General features: G+C 34.8%; 4 protein-coding genes across 4 annotated transcripts; 2 read left to right on the top strand and 2 right to left on the bottom strand.

Annotated features, from left to right (window-relative positions):
- Positions 1-769: 769 nt before the first annotated feature.
- On the bottom strand, positions 770-1,263 carry BX663DRAFT_503303 (ribosomal protein S25). Its single transcript, XM_051526751.1, has 2 exons — positions 971-1,263; positions 770-902 (listed from the first exon to the last, which is right to left on the bottom strand). Exons 1-2 carry the CDS (start codon positions 1,152-1,154, stop codon positions 856-858), a joined length of 231 nt encoding a protein of 76 aa, XP_051384709.1. The 5' UTR covers positions 1,155-1,263; the 3' UTR covers positions 770-855.
- A 793-nt stretch (positions 1,264-2,056) lies between these two features.
- BX663DRAFT_503299 (GWT1-domain-containing protein) lies at positions 2,057-3,762 on the top strand. Its single transcript, XM_051526750.1, has 5 exons — positions 2,057-2,216; positions 2,268-2,600; positions 2,675-3,286; positions 3,341-3,490; positions 3,570-3,762. The coding sequence occupies exons 1-5, from the start codon at positions 2,112-2,114 to the stop codon at positions 3,726-3,728; spliced, it is 1,359 nt and encodes a 452-aa protein (XP_051384708.1). The 5' UTR covers positions 2,057-2,111; the 3' UTR covers positions 3,729-3,762.
- A 2,481-nt stretch (positions 3,763-6,243) lies between these two features.
- Positions 6,244-7,715, bottom strand: BX663DRAFT_550363 (uncharacterized protein; the record flags this gene model as incomplete). The annotated part of the gene is made up of 3 exons (XM_051531211.1): positions 6,244-6,960; positions 7,071-7,196; positions 7,263-7,715. 3 exons carry the CDS (start codon positions 7,713-7,715, stop codon positions 6,244-6,246), a joined length of 1,296 nt encoding a protein of 431 aa, XP_051384707.1.
- A 6,047-nt stretch (positions 7,716-13,762) lies between these two features.
- BX663DRAFT_503284 (SNF2 family N-terminal domain-containing protein) lies at positions 13,763-19,327 on the top strand. Its single transcript, XM_051526749.1, has 6 exons — positions 13,763-13,791; positions 13,864-14,270; positions 14,379-14,550; positions 14,633-14,767; positions 14,867-15,073; positions 15,211-19,327. Exons 2-6 carry the CDS (start codon positions 13,941-13,943, stop codon positions 19,275-19,277), a joined length of 4,911 nt encoding a protein of 1,636 aa, XP_051384706.1. The 5' UTR covers positions 13,763-13,791; positions 13,864-13,940; the 3' UTR covers positions 19,278-19,327.
- The last annotated feature ends 24 nt before the right edge of the window (positions 19,328-19,351 follow it).

The raw sequence follows: 19,351 nt of genomic DNA, 5'->3' as shown, positions 1-19,351 counted from the left end.
AACTATAATAACAAGACTTCACGCACTGAGTATATTTTCTAGTTAGCAGACAAATGTTGTCTTGAACTCTTTCTACTTCTTTTTTCAATTCATCAATGCCACGCACACCTATTTACCCTGAAGTGGAGCATTTAATTTTCCTCAAGAAACGTGCAAAGCTAGAAAAGGTCAATTCTGAAAGTAAGAAGGACAACTCAACCACTCAAAACCCTAAGAGAACATGCAAGTAAAAAAAAAAAAAAAAAAAAAAAAAACCACTTTATACGTTTACAAGGTCTCACAAGCTAATGTACATAAAGCTACCAAGAGGAAAGACTCTCCTGCTGTAATAACAGCTTTCTCTCCAAGACTAAATGTATTTTACCTTCAATTATTTTTAAGCTTTTTTTTTTTTTTTTTTTTTTTAATATATGGTCATTATGAAGTAAGATAAGCTCTTTTATGATACCAGTTTATAAAAAAAAATGTGATTTTATAAGAACGATTGCCTTCAAAGAAGTATGTAAAGGTTGGATGAAGCATATGTAGGAATTATTGGAAAAGATATTTTGCTGAAAATCTTGAAGTAACTGATATCTTTTTTGAATAAAATGAACAACTGTCCTGACTTGGACTTTGGATTTATCAGATAATCTAATAAATTGAGTGAAGAAGTCCTCACTACAATGTTGAAACTATAATCGCATTTAACACAGCTGTTCTCCTATACAACTTCATCACAATATTAATCTTGAATAAACTCTACTAAAGCACTATACATAATCTAGCATTACGTTTTTTTTTTACAAAGATGATTTTATTCAAAAAATTATGCTAGTAATTATCGTTTTGAACATTGTAAAAAAAATATTTAATTTATTCCTCATCGTCAGCAACTTTCTTTTCATCACCAGTAGCACGAGCTATTATAAACAAGTATATATGTTAAAATCTTAATTACTTTATAAAAGATTTTTTTTAAAGAACTTACTGTAAATAATTTGAGCGTGGTGGCGAGAGATGGGTTTAATCAAACCTTGAGCTTCGAGTTCACGGATGGCAATACGGGCCAAGGAACCGTTCAACTTGAGACGATCAACCAAGACGGATTGAGAGATGAGCTTGTAGGTAGGAACTTCCTTGAACAAACGATCATAAGTAGGTTTGTCAAGCATGACCAAGTTGTTGGCCTTGTCCTTAACCTTCTTAGCGGACCACTTCTTCTTAGCCTTCTTTCCACCAGATGAGGAGCTGGGCTTACCGGCAACGTCTTTCTTAGCCTATAATTGAATTAATTAATACTTCATTGAGCTGATGGACTCTTTTTTTTTTTCTCTCTTTCTCTCTCTCCTCCTCATCTCCATTATAAATGTGATCTATTATCTTTCTCCATTTAAATACATCATCCATCCATGTAATGTTTCTTTCTCTATCATATGCACGCGCTCTCTTTCATTTCCCTAACTATTACTGCTGTTGGTTATACTTTACCATTTGGATGTATTGAGGAAGATTTCAAAATGGATGCAAATAAGTTGAATTCATATATTCTATCCTTCTTCCTCCCCGAGGCCAGTTCAGGTCTCCGAACATTTCAAATCCCGCACAATTGAATTATGACTAAATTTTTGATTAATTGCAGCAGCATAATACGCGTATATTGGAAGAGACTTGTTTATGAAGACAATATACTTATATGCAATATAAAAACATATAATAAAAAAAAGTTTATAATAACTTTGATATTCATTCATAATAAGGGTGTATATACTGCTCTTTGTTTTATATTGGGCTTTTTATTATCATCATTACTATTATTATTAAAACTCCCTCTGTAAGGTTGACTTTACTTCAAGTAATAAAACTAAGTTGCTTCCGTATTCTATTGTAGGCAGAAGAGAAATACGAATCAGCAAAAACTAATATTAAGTTATTTAATTTTTTTTTTTTTTTGTTAATACTAAATTGAAAAAAAGAGTCTCACCTAATAAACATATCAAAAGTCATCAAATGTATAAAATAGAAAAAAAAAAAAAAAAACGAATACAATAAAGTATGAGTTCGGAAAAAAAAAGAATTTTAATTGATACATTTATTTTTTTCATTGCTTTGGATAAACCATCTTTAAGAAGATGGAAATAAGTGAAGAGGATTATAAATTAGCAAAAGAAGCTCATGTCTCGAATTGCACAGGTGGCAGTATTCAGGAGATTAACATAATATGTGCTTCTATCATTGTAATTTTGTACATATGTTTTGCAAACTCATGTTTAACATTCTTTATTTAGGGTTCACACATGTTATGGACATCACTTGTACATTCAAATGTAATTCAAAAGGATTCATTTATGCCTGAGTTTATCATTTATATCATTCCAGTCTTAGCTTGTTTAACAGTAGCATCTGATTATGCAAGTTGGATAACAACGGGTATGGTTACTATGGCATTATTTCTCCAATCTTCAATCAAATCAAAGCCCACTATTGGAGGTGAATACAAGCCATATTTGACAGTTTACAGGGCAGGCACAATGATTTTAACCTGTATTGCCATTTTGGCTGTTGATTTTCAATTTTTTCCTCGCCGTTTTGCTAAAGTAGAAACATTTGGTACATCTTTGGTAAAAATAAGCTTAAAGAAGATTAAAATATAGATGTGTTAATATTAAAAAAAAAAAAAAAAAAAAAAAAAAAGATGGATCTGGGAGTTGGAAGTTTTGTATTTTCTTCAGGTGTGGTTGCATCAAGAGCTTATGCTTCATTCTCAAAAGTGGGCCATAATTTAATGAAATCCTTTCGATCTGCTTTTCCTATTTTGGTTTTAGGCTTTGCACGACTCTTTTTAACAAAGAGTGTAAATTATCAGGAACATAGCTCAGAATATGGCCTTCATTGGAATTTTTTCTTTACTTTGGGATTTTTACCTCCATTTGTAACCTTGATCAGTTCCTTGCGGACAAGATGGTTATCATTTTCTTGGTTGGGTTTCTTGGTTGCATGTGGATATCAAACTGCATTAATAAAATTTGGTTTACAAGAATGGATACTGAATGCACCACGTGTAAATCTTTTAAGCGCGAACAAGGAAGGGATTTGTAGTTCGATGGGCTATCTTTCCATCTTTTTATTTGGGCTTGAATGTGGCAATTTAATATTTAGCACCAGCAATAATACATGGTTATCACGCATTATTAAAGATAAAAACTATTTATTACTTGCTCGTTTAGTTACTTACAGCTTTATTATGTGGACTATTTTTGGTATTTGGGATTATTCATTTCCTCAACTTTATGTTTCTAGACGTTTGGTAATATATATACGTGAACTTGTAATTTAGGGACTAACTACATATTTATATTAGGCCAACTTACCATATGTACTTTGGGTAGTTGCCTTTAATTTTTCATTTTTATCACTGCTTGTTCTAATCGAGCATAAAATGGGTGTAACCGAACGTGGTCCTCCCATGCTAGATTCTGTTAATATGAACGGCTTGTTTACATTCTTATTAGTAAGTGACTTGTGTTGATTTTAATAGTTTATTATTATTATTATTATTATTTTATTCATTTCTCTCTCCATTTCCATAGGCAAATGTATTAACGGGAATTATCAATTTGACAATAAGAACTTTATATGTAGACGTTTTTTTTTCTAGTCTTATTAATATCTTCTATATGCTTATTGTCGTATTTATACCTTGGCTACTATGGAAACATTATAAAATAAGAATTAAATTTAGTTCATAGTCATTAGAATAAAATAATAATATGATAATGGAAATAAGAGGAGATAGTCATATATTCCCCTGAATCCCTCTTAATGTGAAATTCGCAAAATTTACATTGTCAGAGGGGTGAGAAAAGGATGATATATTGATTTAAATGAATGAGATACTAACCTTATACCTTTTTTTTTCAAGAAGACAATATAAGCTTATTGTCTTTTTCTTTATACTATATTTTTTTACAAATTGTATATATAATTTTCGACATAATAATTGCTTATTATCGTATAAACATATCTATAAAGTGCAATCTTGAATAGCTTCAATGACTGTAATCGGATAGTTTCGACTCTATGTGAAGGAGTTGCTATACTATTTTTTAATATTGAAAAGTTCGAAAAATAGATTTGCAGTAAGTTACTGACTATACATCTTAATGCAACTATTGTTACAAGAAACTTCTCTGTAGTTCTTGCATGGTAAGATATATTGAAATAAGACATGGTTAATTGCCAGAAGAAGGAAAAATCAGAAAACAATAGCAATGACTACCTGAAGCGAAAGATTTTAATCCTCAAGTATTATTAATAGTGTAATAGTGTATGTAGAAAAAAAAATTAATTATACTTTTAGTGAAATTCATTCTTATAAAAGAAAGGATGTTAATCATATAAAGAAACTGTATAAATTGATCATTATTTCGAATCATATACCATTAGATTTTGTAAAGGGGAGATATGTTAGTTAGTTTCTTTCTTTTTTCCTATATCAAAGATAATGCCTGACGTTGAATAACCAAAGATGCTTTTAACACATCAGCATGTTGTAATAAGTTTATAAGAAAATAAGAGATGCATAGAAAAAAGACGTAGTGAAAACAAAACGTAATCTCCTGAGCTTCCAATATATACTTTATTTAATTTCTATAACTAAATAAGCTTAATGATAAATAAGAACATTTGAAAGAGAAACAAAAAAACCTTGATATATATTCAACTATTTTAATAAATATATTTTAATAGAAAGAAAAAGAAGGAAAGGGATAACAATACATTAATCAGTAGAACACAAATTATAGACTAGTTATTAATTACTTTTTTGTAGTAAAGTCAACTATCAACGTTCCTCCTATTTAGACAGATAATATAAAAGTTATCATTGCAAAATACAGGTATTTAACGGGAGAGAAAGAAAGATTTTAGTAGTGAACGATATAGTTGAGATGTAAAAAACCAATCATCATTCATTATCACAACAAAGTGTTTCAGTAATTAAGATGCTTAATAAGAGAACTTTCAGCTATTGATGAAGGAGACAAGAAAGATGGAGTTCTTTACAAAGCCTTTTATCTTCTTTAACATAATTTCTAAATCGAATCAAAAACTTTTTGGTTACTGAAGTTTAAATAAATATTTGCCAATGACAATAATTATTATTATTTTTTTTTTAGACATCTTCTTCTTTTATTTTCCTTTTTTAAAGTATTGTAGTAAAGAAGAAAACAAGTTAAATTATCATATCTTTATATAAAAGGCTTCTTTTTATTTTTTAATATTTGCTTTCATAAAAAGAAATTCCCTTGTATACAGTGCTTGTCAAAATGATGTCGCACATTTCGAAAAAATAATGACACATCAAAAAAATAAAGAGTACTGCACTTTTTAAGTAAAAAGTGTCGCATAACCATTAGAAAAAGATGTCGTATTCATATAAAATGCAAAATATTCACATTCTAAAGCAGATTTTGAAAAAGGAAAGATGTGCTGAGGATTCATTGATATATATTTTTGATATTAATGGGCACCTATCCATCACATTATCATAACATATTTTCTTGCATGTTCTTGCTCACCTTAGATTAATCACCTTGAGCAGCACATGGCAAGATTAATAATAGAAAGAAGCGGTGACGGTACTGGTTTTCCCACAGTTATTGGGACTAAATTTGAAAATTATTGGGACAAGATTTTATAATTATTGACACTAACTTTAAATTAATTTTGGGATAGTCTTTTCCCCTACTCATCATGACATTTTAAGGACTTTAAATAAAATTAATTTTGGGACTTCTTTTTTTTGGCGTATTATACGGAGTATAAAAGATACCTAAAGAAAAAAAAAATCTCTTTTTCTTCTTTGCTGCGGAAGAGGACTTTTACACAGTGCGTTATTTTACTACGGGGTAACGTCCGTATTAGGCCAGACGGCCGCAGTCTGAGCATGATAATGTGGTCTTGAAGTTTTCTTGCAAAAGTGGATTGATACAGGTTGTTCACACCCCTGTATATGAGTTCAAGTGGCTTACCACAGTTGCTTTTACAATACGTTGAATGACGAATACCACCCAACATCTTTTTGTTGGTAGAGATCTGGGGGCTGTTTTTTTTTGGAGTCAGATGAACTTCCACCTTCTCGTGGTTGACTCTGTTAATTAAAGTACTTGGCATTACTTTGAGAACTAGGAGAAGTTCAATTTTTTTAGTTTAAATAAATAATATGTACTTTATTATTTTTCGTTTAATAAATTATATTCTAGTTCAACTTTTAATGCCAATGTTCTGTTTCTGTTTTTTAATGGCTCCAGCAAGTATGTTTTCATAAATGTACAACATGTCTTTTTTTAATTGTACATAATCATATTCACGGATTATGAGCTGATCCTTGCTATTTAGTTCCGTAATATATTTCTTTACTAGTTTGCCTGATGCTGTCAGTTTGGTAACAGAATTTTTAAATCTGGAATCTACTTCAGCAATTTCTTCTTGAGGTAGAATTTTATACGTAAAAGCTCTTAACAACAAAGAAGCTCCTCTTTGTACGATATTTTCTACAAGAAATGAAAGTGGATGATGGGGAATATATCCTTTTGACTTAAACTTCTTGCTAAGGAACATCCATTGTCTTGCAGAATGTGTCTTGATGTATTGATTTAAAAGTCTTACATCTTTTGTGAATGCTTTTGCTGTTGTTGGTATAAATACCTCTTTTGAGGCAACAGTATTATATGCACCTGTGATTGATGTTGGTAATTTTTGAATCGAGGACCCAAAAAACGGGGTGATGGTGTGGCCTTCAATAGGACCATAAAAGCCGGAGGTGGCAAGCAATTCAACGTTACTGAATCGGACAGTCAACTCAAAAAAATCAAGTCCAAACCTTGTCTTTTTACAGATACAAAATACAGCTTCGTTTTGGGCATTCACCCGAGATGAATCGGCACAATCATCAACAGATTGAGAATGAATGTACAGAAACTTGTACAAAAGAACCAGTAACCATCTAATACTACAACGAATTCAATAAATCTGGGGCATAGATCTTTTATCAATTCGTCCGCTTGCTGTTCAGTTATATCAGTACATACTGTCATTAACACCACGTTTGTTTGATGTAAATTGTTATAAATAGAATATTGTTCTGTATCAAACAATTGATTGTTATGGTGATTGAGAAGAATATCACTCAAATTGTCTTTCATGATGTTAATACCCTTTTCTGTTTGTTCAAAGTATTTCTTCTTTTGATTCTGCTTATATTCTTAGACATCTTTCTCTACCATCTCGGGAGTTTTTATTCTTTTTACACTCTTGCCACCATGATTAACTGTATCGATGTCAATGTATTCGTTACAATTATCCTTAACAACAACTTGGAATAAATTCAGATCTGTTGCTGGAACTGTCAACTTGCATTTTTGATTAATCACCATAAACAACTGAATAAAGGCAATTTTATAATTGGCTTTTTCGAATTTGATATGATTCAAGTTGATGGCATACTTTAAAACATGCTTGATGAAATCAGGATGATAGTACCTGTTTTCAATTATGATTTCTTTGGCTCTTCTGATTTGAATGACATCGGAATGGTTTTTAAGGACGAGTGCTTTACGACGAGGAAGTATAGCTATTGACCATATTGTTTTTTTACAAGTAACAAAATTAATACTGTCTTTTACATTTAAAAATTTGTCAATAACACGTAAAATTACTTCTTGGGGTAAATTCATGAGAAAAAGACGCGATTTGCAATTAATTCAAAACTACAGTGTTCCTATACGACCAGGTGAAAATAAATAAATTTCTGAAACGTGTTATGCTCATCCCAAAATGGAACAATTATATACATGTATCTCCTTCTGTTACTCTTACAATAAGGCTACACAGCCATGATTGCTTTTTTTTTGGTTTTTAGTTTTTTTATAAAAGTATTATTACACCATATACGTAATGTCTATCGATGATATCCATATGTCTGATTTAAGTATCGAGGAGGAGGAAGGAACAACTAGTATTTATGTCAGCCTCATGTCAAATTGAGGACTTTCTCAACTTGTTGAGTAATGGAATTAGCACCACTGTTGCAACAAACCAGTTTGGTATATCTAAAACTTCAGCTTATAGGTTTAGAAAACAGTGGATATTAAATGGAAGTGTTATTCGTAAAAAGGCGGGACCAGCTGTGGGCACTGTATCTCCGTTAAAGCAAGAGCATACCGACTTTATTATAAGTTACATTGAAACTTTTCTACAGCTACCATAGAACATGTTAGAGAAGAGCTTCAGAGAACATTTGAATCTTTGAACATTAACAAGTCTGCTCTGCAAAGACATATGAAGGCCAATTGCACTTTGTCAATGAAGAGACTGGAAAAAATCCCAGCCAAACGAAATGCAGAGGAGACAATCAAGCAACGAAAAGAACGTGTGGAAGAGTTTTAAGCAGACAAGGATATGGATTTCGAAACAAGTTGTGTCTTTCTTGATGAAGCGGAATTTAACCTTCATTCCATTTTCGATTTTACTTCATTTAACTCACCTTAGTAGGCCGTACTTTTTGTGAGTAGTTTGTCATGAGCTGACTTATAATGTCATATTTCATGGTTAAACAAGCGGATCAAGGAATTCTATCTAGATTCCCCTGAAAAACTCTCTTGATCCGCTCCATCTAATAATATTAAAATCACTAACACTTCATTGTCAACAATATTCCTTATTCGGTCGTAACTAACACTTTTCTGATTCACATCCTATCCTCAGACCTCTTTAACAATTCTTATAAATACCCCATCAATTTAAATTCATAAATAAGATAATTGACTTTAGAACTATTGTTCGGTCTTGTTGACTCTTTTTGTCTTAATATTATTCTTTATTTTCTAATATTTTTTATTTGATATTTTAAAAGAAATATCACACATAGTTCCTCATGCATCCTCCGAAGCTCAATCTCCTCCCTGTCCTGATTCTGAAAACTTAGAATCCGTTGACGATGTTCCTCTCATCGTTTCTTCCATTGGTGCAACAAGCCCACCAGCTAGTCCTACTATTGAGGATGATCCTGTTTTACCTCTTTTCGCTCAACAACCAGAGAACGCTGCCCCTGAGATAAACTCTCCTAAACTCAATCCTCGACCTACTCGGTCAAAGGCAGGTACAACTTTCACACTGGCGGATTATTTGACAAATCTTCCTAATGAGAAGCGTTGTAAATGTGGCGGTACTGACCATCAGAAAACGAACAGTAAAAAGTGCCCACTTAACAAAAAGAATCAAGATAGTCACAATATTGATCTTAACGAGAATTTGATTGCCATCAATCCTGTGAATACTTCTAGAGTAGAATCGAACATTTTGGGTGATTCCAATGCTATGGAGGAAGATTAATCCCTTTCCTCTATACATACTTCCCTCTACTGCTTGCTTTTACTTACTCAACGTCTTTCCTTTTACTGAATCTATACTTATACCATTATTACATTATGAATAATCAATCTACAACTTCCTATAACTTAAGCGATTCCTCCCCGGCGCTTAATACTCAAACTCAATTCTTATCTCCTAACCCTGAAAATCGGCACTCTCAATTGCCGAGGACTACGAAAAACTGCTGACCCTTCCATCAGTAGTCAATTCATTCGATATTTACGCACTTTGCTCTTTGACATCTTAGCTTTACAAGAAACTCATGCATCCTCGTCTGATATTGGTGACTTGTTTCACAACCAATTTCCAGCAATAAGTAGTTATTGGTCTCAATATTGTGGCTTGGTGTGTCTATCACCTCTCCTTAACTTGTCTGACCCAATGTGGGATAATGACCAACGAATATTGACAGTCAAAATCACTCACACGCAGACACTTCTCGATTCTCTTTTTGTTACGGTCTTATACGCTCCTGCTGATTACAATCAACGACAGTCGTACTTAGACCCAATCCTGCTCAATCCTAACAATACTTTTAGGACTATACCTTCTTGTCACATTGTTTTTCGAGATTTTAATTACTCGTATAACGCTAATATTTCCTCCCATAACTTTTTGAACGCTCCTTCACCATGGTTAAATTATTTGGATAAATATTATACAGATTCAATTCTGGCTACTGATCAATTTCATCAGACTACTTTTCACCGTGGCTCCTCCAGCTCATGTATTGATTATATTTTTGTTAGCCATGATCTATCTCGTTCCTGTCTTCCGACGACGACGTTATACATCCAACCTGCCTGGTCCGATCACATGCTCCTGTCTCTTACACTTCAATTGGAGCCTCCCCTTCCGTCAAATAATTCGTTCGCTCCATCATATTAAACTGGAAAAGGACTATGGCGTGCTCATCCTCGATTAGCTTCTTCCAAAACTTTTCGTCGTACCCTCGCATCTGCCATTTCAAAAGCTATCGCAAATTTTCCTTTCAGTCTGAGTGCACAATATAAATGGGATACAATAAAAGCAACGGTGAAAAAGGTATCAAAAAATTATTCACGTAAAAAAGCTTATTCTCTTTCGACAGCCGAAGATGTTTTACAAACTAAGCGTCCTGTTCTCCGTAAACAACTTTTACGTGAACCTACTAGACAAGCCTCATTATCCCCTCAATTAAGTGTTGTTGAACATCAATTAGCCTCGATCCAACAGCATCGTGTTGATACTCTAGCTCTGTGCTCCGGCCTTCAATGGCGGGAAAAAGGTGAATTGTCAGCTGGCTACCTCAAAAGGACGGTAGCTCAACGATAACAAAAAACTTTATTTAAGGCTATTTGGCACCCTAGATCCTCTGTCTTGTGTACTACACGCTCTGATATGCTTAATGCAGCTCAATCCTTTTATGTTGATCTTTATTCTCCTAATCCTATGGATAATGATGCCATTTACTCGGTTCACTCCCATCGTCTCTATCTCTCCCAACCTCAGATCAATACTGGTTAGCTAGTTCGTTTACCTGGGATGAATTGTTGCATGGTATTAAATGCTGCTCGAAACAAAGTAGTCCTGGTAAGGATGGGATCCCTTATGAAATTCTTCGTTTGGTGTTTTTGCATCCTGACTGCCGTACTATTGTTTTCCAAGTATATAATGATGCTCTTTCACATGGTGTATTCCCAGACTCTTGGCTTCAAACGTGTGTCTCATTACTGCCCAAAAAAGGTGACCTGAGTGATTTAAAAAACTGGAGGCCGCTATCTCTTATCAACACCGATGCTAAAGTATTTACTCGCTTACTTAATGCTCGAATAGTTGTGTGTGCTAATAAATTGATAACTCCACTTCAATCTGGATTTCTCCATGACCGGTTCATTGCTGACAATGGTTTAATGATGGAGCTGGTCTTGTCTCATGCACGCTTCTCCGATTCTGAGGCAATTGGCCTGTTGCTGGATCAGGAAAAAGCCTATGATCGAGTACATCCGGTTTATTTAACGCGTGTTTTACAACATTTCGGCTTCCCTATTGGAATAATTAAATGTATCACCAACTTGTTTTTTGGCACTAACTTACAAATTAACATTAACGGTTTTTTCTCTGAGCATGTGCCTCAATTGCGTGGATTACGACAAGGCGATCCTCTATCTCCCGTCCTCTTCAACCTGGCATTTGAACCATTACTCCGTCGAATCCTCGACGACCCTACTTTTATTGGGTACAATTTACCAACGTCCTTATCGGCTCCCACAACTATCCAACATCGCGTTAAATTACTTGCTTATGCAGATGATATTGCTTGCTTTTTAAATTCTCCTACTGATCTTAATATCTTAAATCGGCATCTCCACACATATTCTGCTGCATCCAATGCTCGTATCAATTATCACAAGACAGAGGCCTTTGCATTATCTGGTAAAAGCTCTATCTATAATCGTATTTGGCGTGCTCCTCTGGCTCAGAACAATATTTCTGTATGGCATGATGTTAATTCGCCAAATTCTATTATTTACCTTGGATATCCTATCTTCCATTCACCACTTCAACGAGATTCCTTTCTTCAGACTCTTTTAACCAAAATTGAAGCAGCATGCAATATACATAATCATCGATCTCTTTCTTTCCGTGGCCGAGTGACCATCGCTAATAATTTGATACTTTCCAAATTATGGTATATTCTACGGGTTGTCTCAGTGCCTAAGCATTTCCTTTCCTCTGTTGTTTCTCTAGTTTCGGGATTTGTCAGTATCCGATGTTTTCCTCGTATTAGTTTTAAATCTATGACCTTATCTCGAAAGAATGGTGGGCTTGGTTTACTGGATCCTTTTATACAACAAGCTTCCTTACAACTTCGTTGGCTTCTTCCTTTAATTCGACGGTCTAATCTCTCACACGAATTTTGGTCCAATCCCAACCTCTGTAAATCTATTGTGCTTCCATTATTGGCGGACTATCTGATGTACTCTCTTGAGACCATCTCGGGTTTGGTTCCTAATAATACTTTGGTGACGGACTATCGTCTTTGTTTCTTGTTTCCATCTCTTCGTCCCCCTTTGGTTTCCCATAGCGATAGCCCCCTATACCTCCTTTTTCATGCGATGGATATTTTACCTAAGGACTTTTCCACTGTAGTTATCAATCCGGAGACATCGATGCAACTTTCCATTGATAACATTGTGATTCACCAGCCTACGAAACCTATTCGCAAATCAATTCTTAAACTCTCCGTGTGTAATGTGTATATGATTGAACCTACCTCTCGTACTATTAGGCCACTTACTAACAGAGAAATTTTGCATCGCCTTCGCTTAGTTAGGAAGTTTTTGAAAGATGTCCAAAACAATCACATCCAGCTGGCTCCTTTTTTTATACGTACGTGCATTGAAGCTCGCTTTGCTCACTTAGGTATCTCTTCGTACTCCCCAGTTAATTATGACATTATCGACATGCAACCGTTTTTTGATTCCTGTGTTCTAACGTGCCAAGGAAAGGATATTTCGGCTAAGAATTTCCGCATGGATTGTTCCCCCGATTCTGATAATCGATCTGCAACCCTTAGACCAACGAAATGGTCATCTTTTTGGCGGTTTCCTGTACTACATCTTTCTCGCAATGTATGGTATCGAATACTACATGACAAACTGCCCTGTCGGGCGGTTTTGAATAGGTTTATCCCGTTCTCGGTATCATCCTCGTACTGTTCCATCTGCTCACTCTCTGTGATTGAAAACAGCTCTCATTTTCTTTTTGCCTGTCCTTTAAAGCTTATGGTTTGGCAGGAATTATGGCCTTCTTTCTTTACTGCTCCTTTCTCTGTAGAACTATTAACAACGGCTATTTTCGCTTTGAAATTCCCTGATTCCAGAGATGATAACTTCCTCCCAGCTTCCGTCTGTATTGGCCACACACTCCTTGCCATCTGGCGTTCTCATTTTAATTTTATCTTCCATGAGCAACCTTTTGTTACAATAACAGTGGTATCTGTTGCTCGATCCCTTTTACTAACTTCGTTCCGTGAACAGTTGTTAACGGCAGGTAAGTCTCCGTTTCCAATTCCTCATTTTTCGATTTAAACTCTACCTCGTTGTTCCCTCATTTAGTCGTATATCTCGGTCTTTCGTCCCTTGATACAACTTATATTTTATTACCACTTAAACTTAAAAAAAAAAAAAAAAAAAAAAAAAAAAAAAAATTCAAAATTTTTAAAAGCATATCAAAAACTTTAATGTGACTTTCTCATATTTCACTAATAAACATCCGAGCCATCTTGGTCTCCATATGAAAAAAAAAAAAAAAAAAAAAAAAAAAAAAAAAAAAAAAAACTTTAGTTGATTTAATCGCTTTTACTATAGTTTTTTATTAAAAGAAATATATTCACAGGTAACAAAAACAAAAAAAAAAAAAATACGCGTTTCATTCAAAATACTCAACTTATTTTTTTTCTTTCTTTAGAACGTCAATAACCCTTATACATACTATATAAAATAGCTACATATTTTACTTTAATTTATTACATATATTACCAAACTATGAGCTTCTTTGGAAACAACATTTTTACTGATACAGAATATGAATCTGATTATTCAGATCATGTAATCTTAAGCAGTGACAAACGATCAGAATCATCAGCCTCATCTCTCTCCATTTTTTCAGATCAACAAGATCAACCTCAACAAGAAGCTACTGATGATGAAGATGCACTTTCACTTCAAAGTTCTCCTTCTCCTTATCAATCCTCAAGAGAAGAGCTTAGTGATGCAAATAATAATACTAATACTGACGATGATGATACTTATCTTGACCCTGAACTATATTGCTTACGTCGTTCAAGAAGAAATAAACCCAAGTCCAATACTACAGTATGTGTATATAACCAATCATTTATTTTTTCATGACTATTTTTTTTTTGTAAGCAGAAAAAAAATATACAAATCTATATTAATAGCCTGTTTATGTAATACATATAGCCTATGATTGATACTGAAGAGTTAACATTTACTTCTGATGAAGAACCTGATGATAGTTCTGATGATGACTATAATCAATCTACTTCTACAAGGAGACGGCTTAGAAGAAATAGAAGTTCATCTTCCTCTACTTATGAACTAAAGAATTCAAGACAAAAAAGAAAGATGGTTAGTTCAATATGCCTTCTTTTTTTTTTCTTTTTTTTTTTCTTAAAAAAAGAAGAGGATGCTCATATTGTATTGTAAATTTATAGTTCCATATGAAGAAGAATCGATTGATGAAAATGAAAACTTTGATAAAAATGATACCTCAGACGAAGAGTGGGGTTCAACCCGTAAATCCAAGTCAAAACGAAAGAATCGTAATAGAAACAAAGCTAAATTTACTGGTAAAAGCCCCTTAAAAGAAAGAAAAAAAAATTACACAAAAGCCAATCAAAATTTATATTCTATTTTCCTTTTAAATATTATTTTATTTTATTTTATAGGCGCACTTTCACCAAGTGATTTTGCAAGGCATTCTACACGTACACGTAAAGTAACTAACTATAATGAAGATAACCCTCAACTTTGGGGTTTATCTGAAGATGAAGAAGATTATAACCCATATACCCCTGCCGTTGGTGCTGAAGATAATGAAGAAGAAGAAGAAATCATTGAGGCTGTTCTTGATCATCGTAGAAAAGAAGGATTTGGTAAGATTTATTAAGGATCAAATAATTAACTTGTTTATTTTATTAATGCTACGTGTTTCTCTCTCTCTCTCTCTTTTTATTTTTTTTATTGCATTGATTCATTATTTTACTTGATTTGTTTTGTTTATTTGTTGCAGAAGAAGGACCTGATAAGCCTGAAAAGAATTTAGAATTTTTAATCAAGTGGAAAAATTGGTCACACTTGCATGATACCTGGGATACACATGAATATTTAAAATCATTCAAAGGTTTCCGTAAACTGGAGAACTATATCCGAAACCAAATTATTGCTGAACAAAGCTTCCGTTCTCATAGTGAGACTACAAAAGAAGAAATTGAACAACAAGATATTAATATCTCAAGACGTCGTGATGAAATTCAAGCTTGGCGTACAGTAGATCGTGTCATTGCCGCTCGAGGTACTCCTCCTGATGTTGAATATTTTGTAAAATGGAAACGTCTTCATTACGATGAATGCACTTGGGAACTTTCAGAGGCTATTTCTGCTGATCATCAGGCTGAAATTGATGATTATTTGAATCGTGAACAAAATACGCTTATTCCTCATCGTTCTACTTCATATCAAAGGAATAATCGACCTACCTTTGCTGCCTTTAAATCTCAGCCGTCATTTATTACCGGTGGTGAGCTTCGTGATTACCAATTGCATGGTGTAAACTGGATGTACTGGCTCTGGTGTAGAGATCAAAACGGTATTTTGGCTGATGAAATGGGTCTTGGCAAGACAGTACAGACGATCAGTTTCCTTAATACCTTATATAATCACTTAAATTTGTATGGCCCCTTCTTAATTGTCGTACCATTATCAACCTCTGAGAACTGGTTACACGAATTTAAACAATGGGCCCCTCAAATGAATGTTATTTGCTATCTTGGTAATCGTCGTTCGAGAGAGTTCATTCGTGAGAATGAATTTTATTTAGACAAAACGAAGCGTTTAAAGTTTAATGTCCTTATTACTACTTACGAGATTGTCCTTAAAGATAAAGATGTGCTTGGTGGCTTCCGCTGGCAATATTTGGCTGTAGATGAAGCACATCGTTTAAAGAACGCTGATTCTCAATTATATGAAGCCTTGTCTGGTTTTCAAACTGTGAATCGTCTCTTGATTACTGGCACTCCTTTACAAAACAATGTAAAGGAGCTTTTAGCTCTTATCCGTTTTTTGATGCCTAATATGGACTTGAGCGAATATAACTTTGACCTTAATGTGGAGGATATAAATCAAGAAGAAAAAATCAAGGCCTTACATGAACGCATTAAAAGCCTTATGTTGCGTCGTTTGAAAAAGGATGTAGAGAAATCCTTACCCAATAAGACTGAACGTATCTTACGTGTAGAGATGAGTGAACTTCAAAAGACGTATTATAAACATATTCTTGCTAAAAATTTTGAGTTTCTCTCATCTGGCACTGATAACAAGAAACAATGGCTCAACATTGCTATTGAGCTCAAAAAGGCAAGTAATCATCCTTTCCTCTTCCCTGATGCTGAAAAGCCTTCACCAAGTCGTATTACTCAATTGAAGGGTTTAATTGAAAATAGTGGCAAGATGGTATTGCTTGATAAACTATTAACTCGTCTCAAATCAGATGGTCATCGTGTCCTTATTTTCTCTCAGCTGGTCATGATGCTTGATATTTTATCTGATTATATGGCCTTACGTGGCCATCCATTTCAACGTCTTGATGGTTCTATGAAACCTGAAGATCGTAATAGAGCTATTGAGCATTTTAATGCTCCTAATAGTCCTGATTTCGTTTTTTTATTATCTACTCGTGCTGGTGGTATGGGTATTAACTTGGTCACAGCTGACACTGTAATTATCTTTGATTCTGATTGGAATCCACAAAATGACTTACAAGCCATGTCTCGTGCTCATCGTATTGGGCAGACCAAATCTGTCAATGTGTATCGTTTTGTAACAAAAGGTACTATGGAGGAAGATATTATTGAACGAGCTAAACGAAAGATGGTGCTTGAATATTGTATTATCAAGCAAATGGATACATCCGGTCATTCTTTATTGTCGGCAGATCAACAGCAGCCTATTGGTCTGACTACTTCCTCTGGGAAAAATCGTGATATTCCATTTAATCGTGCAGAGATGTCTGCAGTACTTAAGTTTGGTGCTAAGAACATGTTTGAATCTACTGAAAAAGCAGAGCCGATGAAAGACATTGATTTAGATGACATCTTAGCCCGTGCTGAACAAACAGAGACCCTTGAAGGTGAAGATAGTGCTTTAGGTTCTGAAGACTTTTTATCACAATTCAAGGTAACTGATTATGAAGGAACAGCTGCTGATTTAAGTTGGGATGAAATTATTCCTGCCTCTGAAAGAGCAAAGATTGAAGAAGAGCAGCAAAAGGAAGATCAAGCCGCTTTATTAGCGCGTGCTCAGAAGAAGGGACGTATTCATTATACTGAAAATGATGAGGATGATCTAGATGATGAAGATGCTCCGGTTACTAAACGTCATAAAAACTTATCTGGTGGTAGCTCAAGTCGTAGTAATAAAAGAAATGGTAATGGTAATGGTAATGGTAACAGCACTAAGCCAGATGAACTCTCTGAACGTGATCGTCGTGCTATTGTCCGTGCAGTATTAAAATATGGTGATCTGGGAACACGTTATGAAGAAGCAGTAAAAGATTCTGATCTTGCTATAAAGAATAAGAAGTTAGTTTTAGGAATGTACACTAATCTATTAGAAGAATGTAAATCAGAGGTATTTAAGCAAGCTATTGCTAATAATTCTGTTAGAGAAGGGGATGATGTGGATGATTCAATACTCTTACGTGACCTTCGTCATACAAAACAAAAGGCTATCTTGTTTACTTGGCATGATATACAAAGTGTGAATGCGGGTCAAGTATTCCAACGTCATCATGATATGAAGGTGTTGGCTCGTCGTTTAAAAGAAACTACGGATAAATACAAGTTCCGTCTTTCTGTTGGTGCAAAACGTGTACAAGGCTGGTCTTGTGCCTGGGGACCTAAAGAAGATGCGATGCTGCTGGTCGGTGTCCATGATCATGGCTTTGGTTCTTGGTCGGCAATGCAAACAGATCAGCTTCTTGGACTTTCAGATAAGTTTTTTGTAAATACTGGTGATGATGAAAAAAAATCTCCAAAAGCTATTCATTTAGTGAGACGAGCTGAACAGTTAATGAAGATATTAGCTGAAGAAGATCGTTTAAAAAATGAGGTAAATGATCGCAATTCTGTAAAAGCAACTAGTTCAAAAATGAAGAATAGCCCTCGTGCTAGACAACAATTACAACAACAACAACAACAGCAGCAGCAGCAGCAGCAACAAAAAGCTCAAATAAATAATGATACTTCATCATTCACAAAAGCAGTGAATGGCGGTGGATCACCACAAAAACGTAAAGAGCGTCCCTCAGATAATACTCCTTGTCCTTCAACAAAACGGGTTAAAAGCAACGGCCTTAATGAGGATGTGATTGCCTCAACGATGAAACCTGTGAAGCACTTGTTATTGAAGCTTAGGGATGGCTCAGCCAAGTTGGAGGGTGCTGAAAAGGCACATTTAATTCGTGAATGTATGTTAGATATTGGCAAACATATTGATCGTAAGGCTACAGATGATAAAACGAAGCGTAGCCTTTGGCTCTACACTACGAAGTTCTGGCCGGCAAATAATGTATCTTATGAAGACTTGATTAATGTATATACCAAAATAGTAGCCGCATTAGGGCAGCAATCAAGTCTTCATGGGAAACATGACCGTCGAAGTTCTACCTCTCGTCGCCGTTCTCCTTCTTCTTCTCGTCGCCGCTCTCCCTCTCGACGTAGATCTCGTTCTCGCCGTCGTTCTCCTTCACCATCTTCCTCGAGACGTCGTCGATCCTCTTCCCCGTCTCGTCGAGCATCTGGTGGACATCGCCGTTCAGACTCCCCTGCTTCCCTATCACGTCGACGAACACCCTCACCCTCTCGTCGTCGTCACCATTCGCCTTCTGCCTCCCGTCACGGTGGTAGTTCGTCAAGCCATCGTCGCAACAGCACTCGAAAAGATAGCTTGACAACTACCACTGACGGTGAGCGCAGAAACAGTCATAACCATCGTCGTTCCTCTTCGGTGGGGCACCATCAGGATGATCATAGCCGTCGCGATAAAGATCGTGGTGCCTCATACAAAGACAAACGACGATGAAGGTGTTTGTATGTATAATAATAAAAAGTTTTTTTTTTTTTTAAAAAAAAAAAAAAAAAAAAAAAAAAAAAAAA

Source organism: Cokeromyces recurvatus (genome assembly GCF_025118155.1).
Source record: "Cokeromyces recurvatus strain NRRL 2243 chromosome Unknown BX663scaffold_7, whole genome shotgun sequence".
NCBI classification, from domain to species: domain Eukaryota; kingdom Fungi; phylum Mucoromycota; class Mucoromycetes; order Mucorales; family Mucoraceae; genus Cokeromyces; species Cokeromyces recurvatus.
Note: the sequence above shows the minus strand (reverse complement) of the source record. Positions and strands in the feature narration are given on the sequence as shown.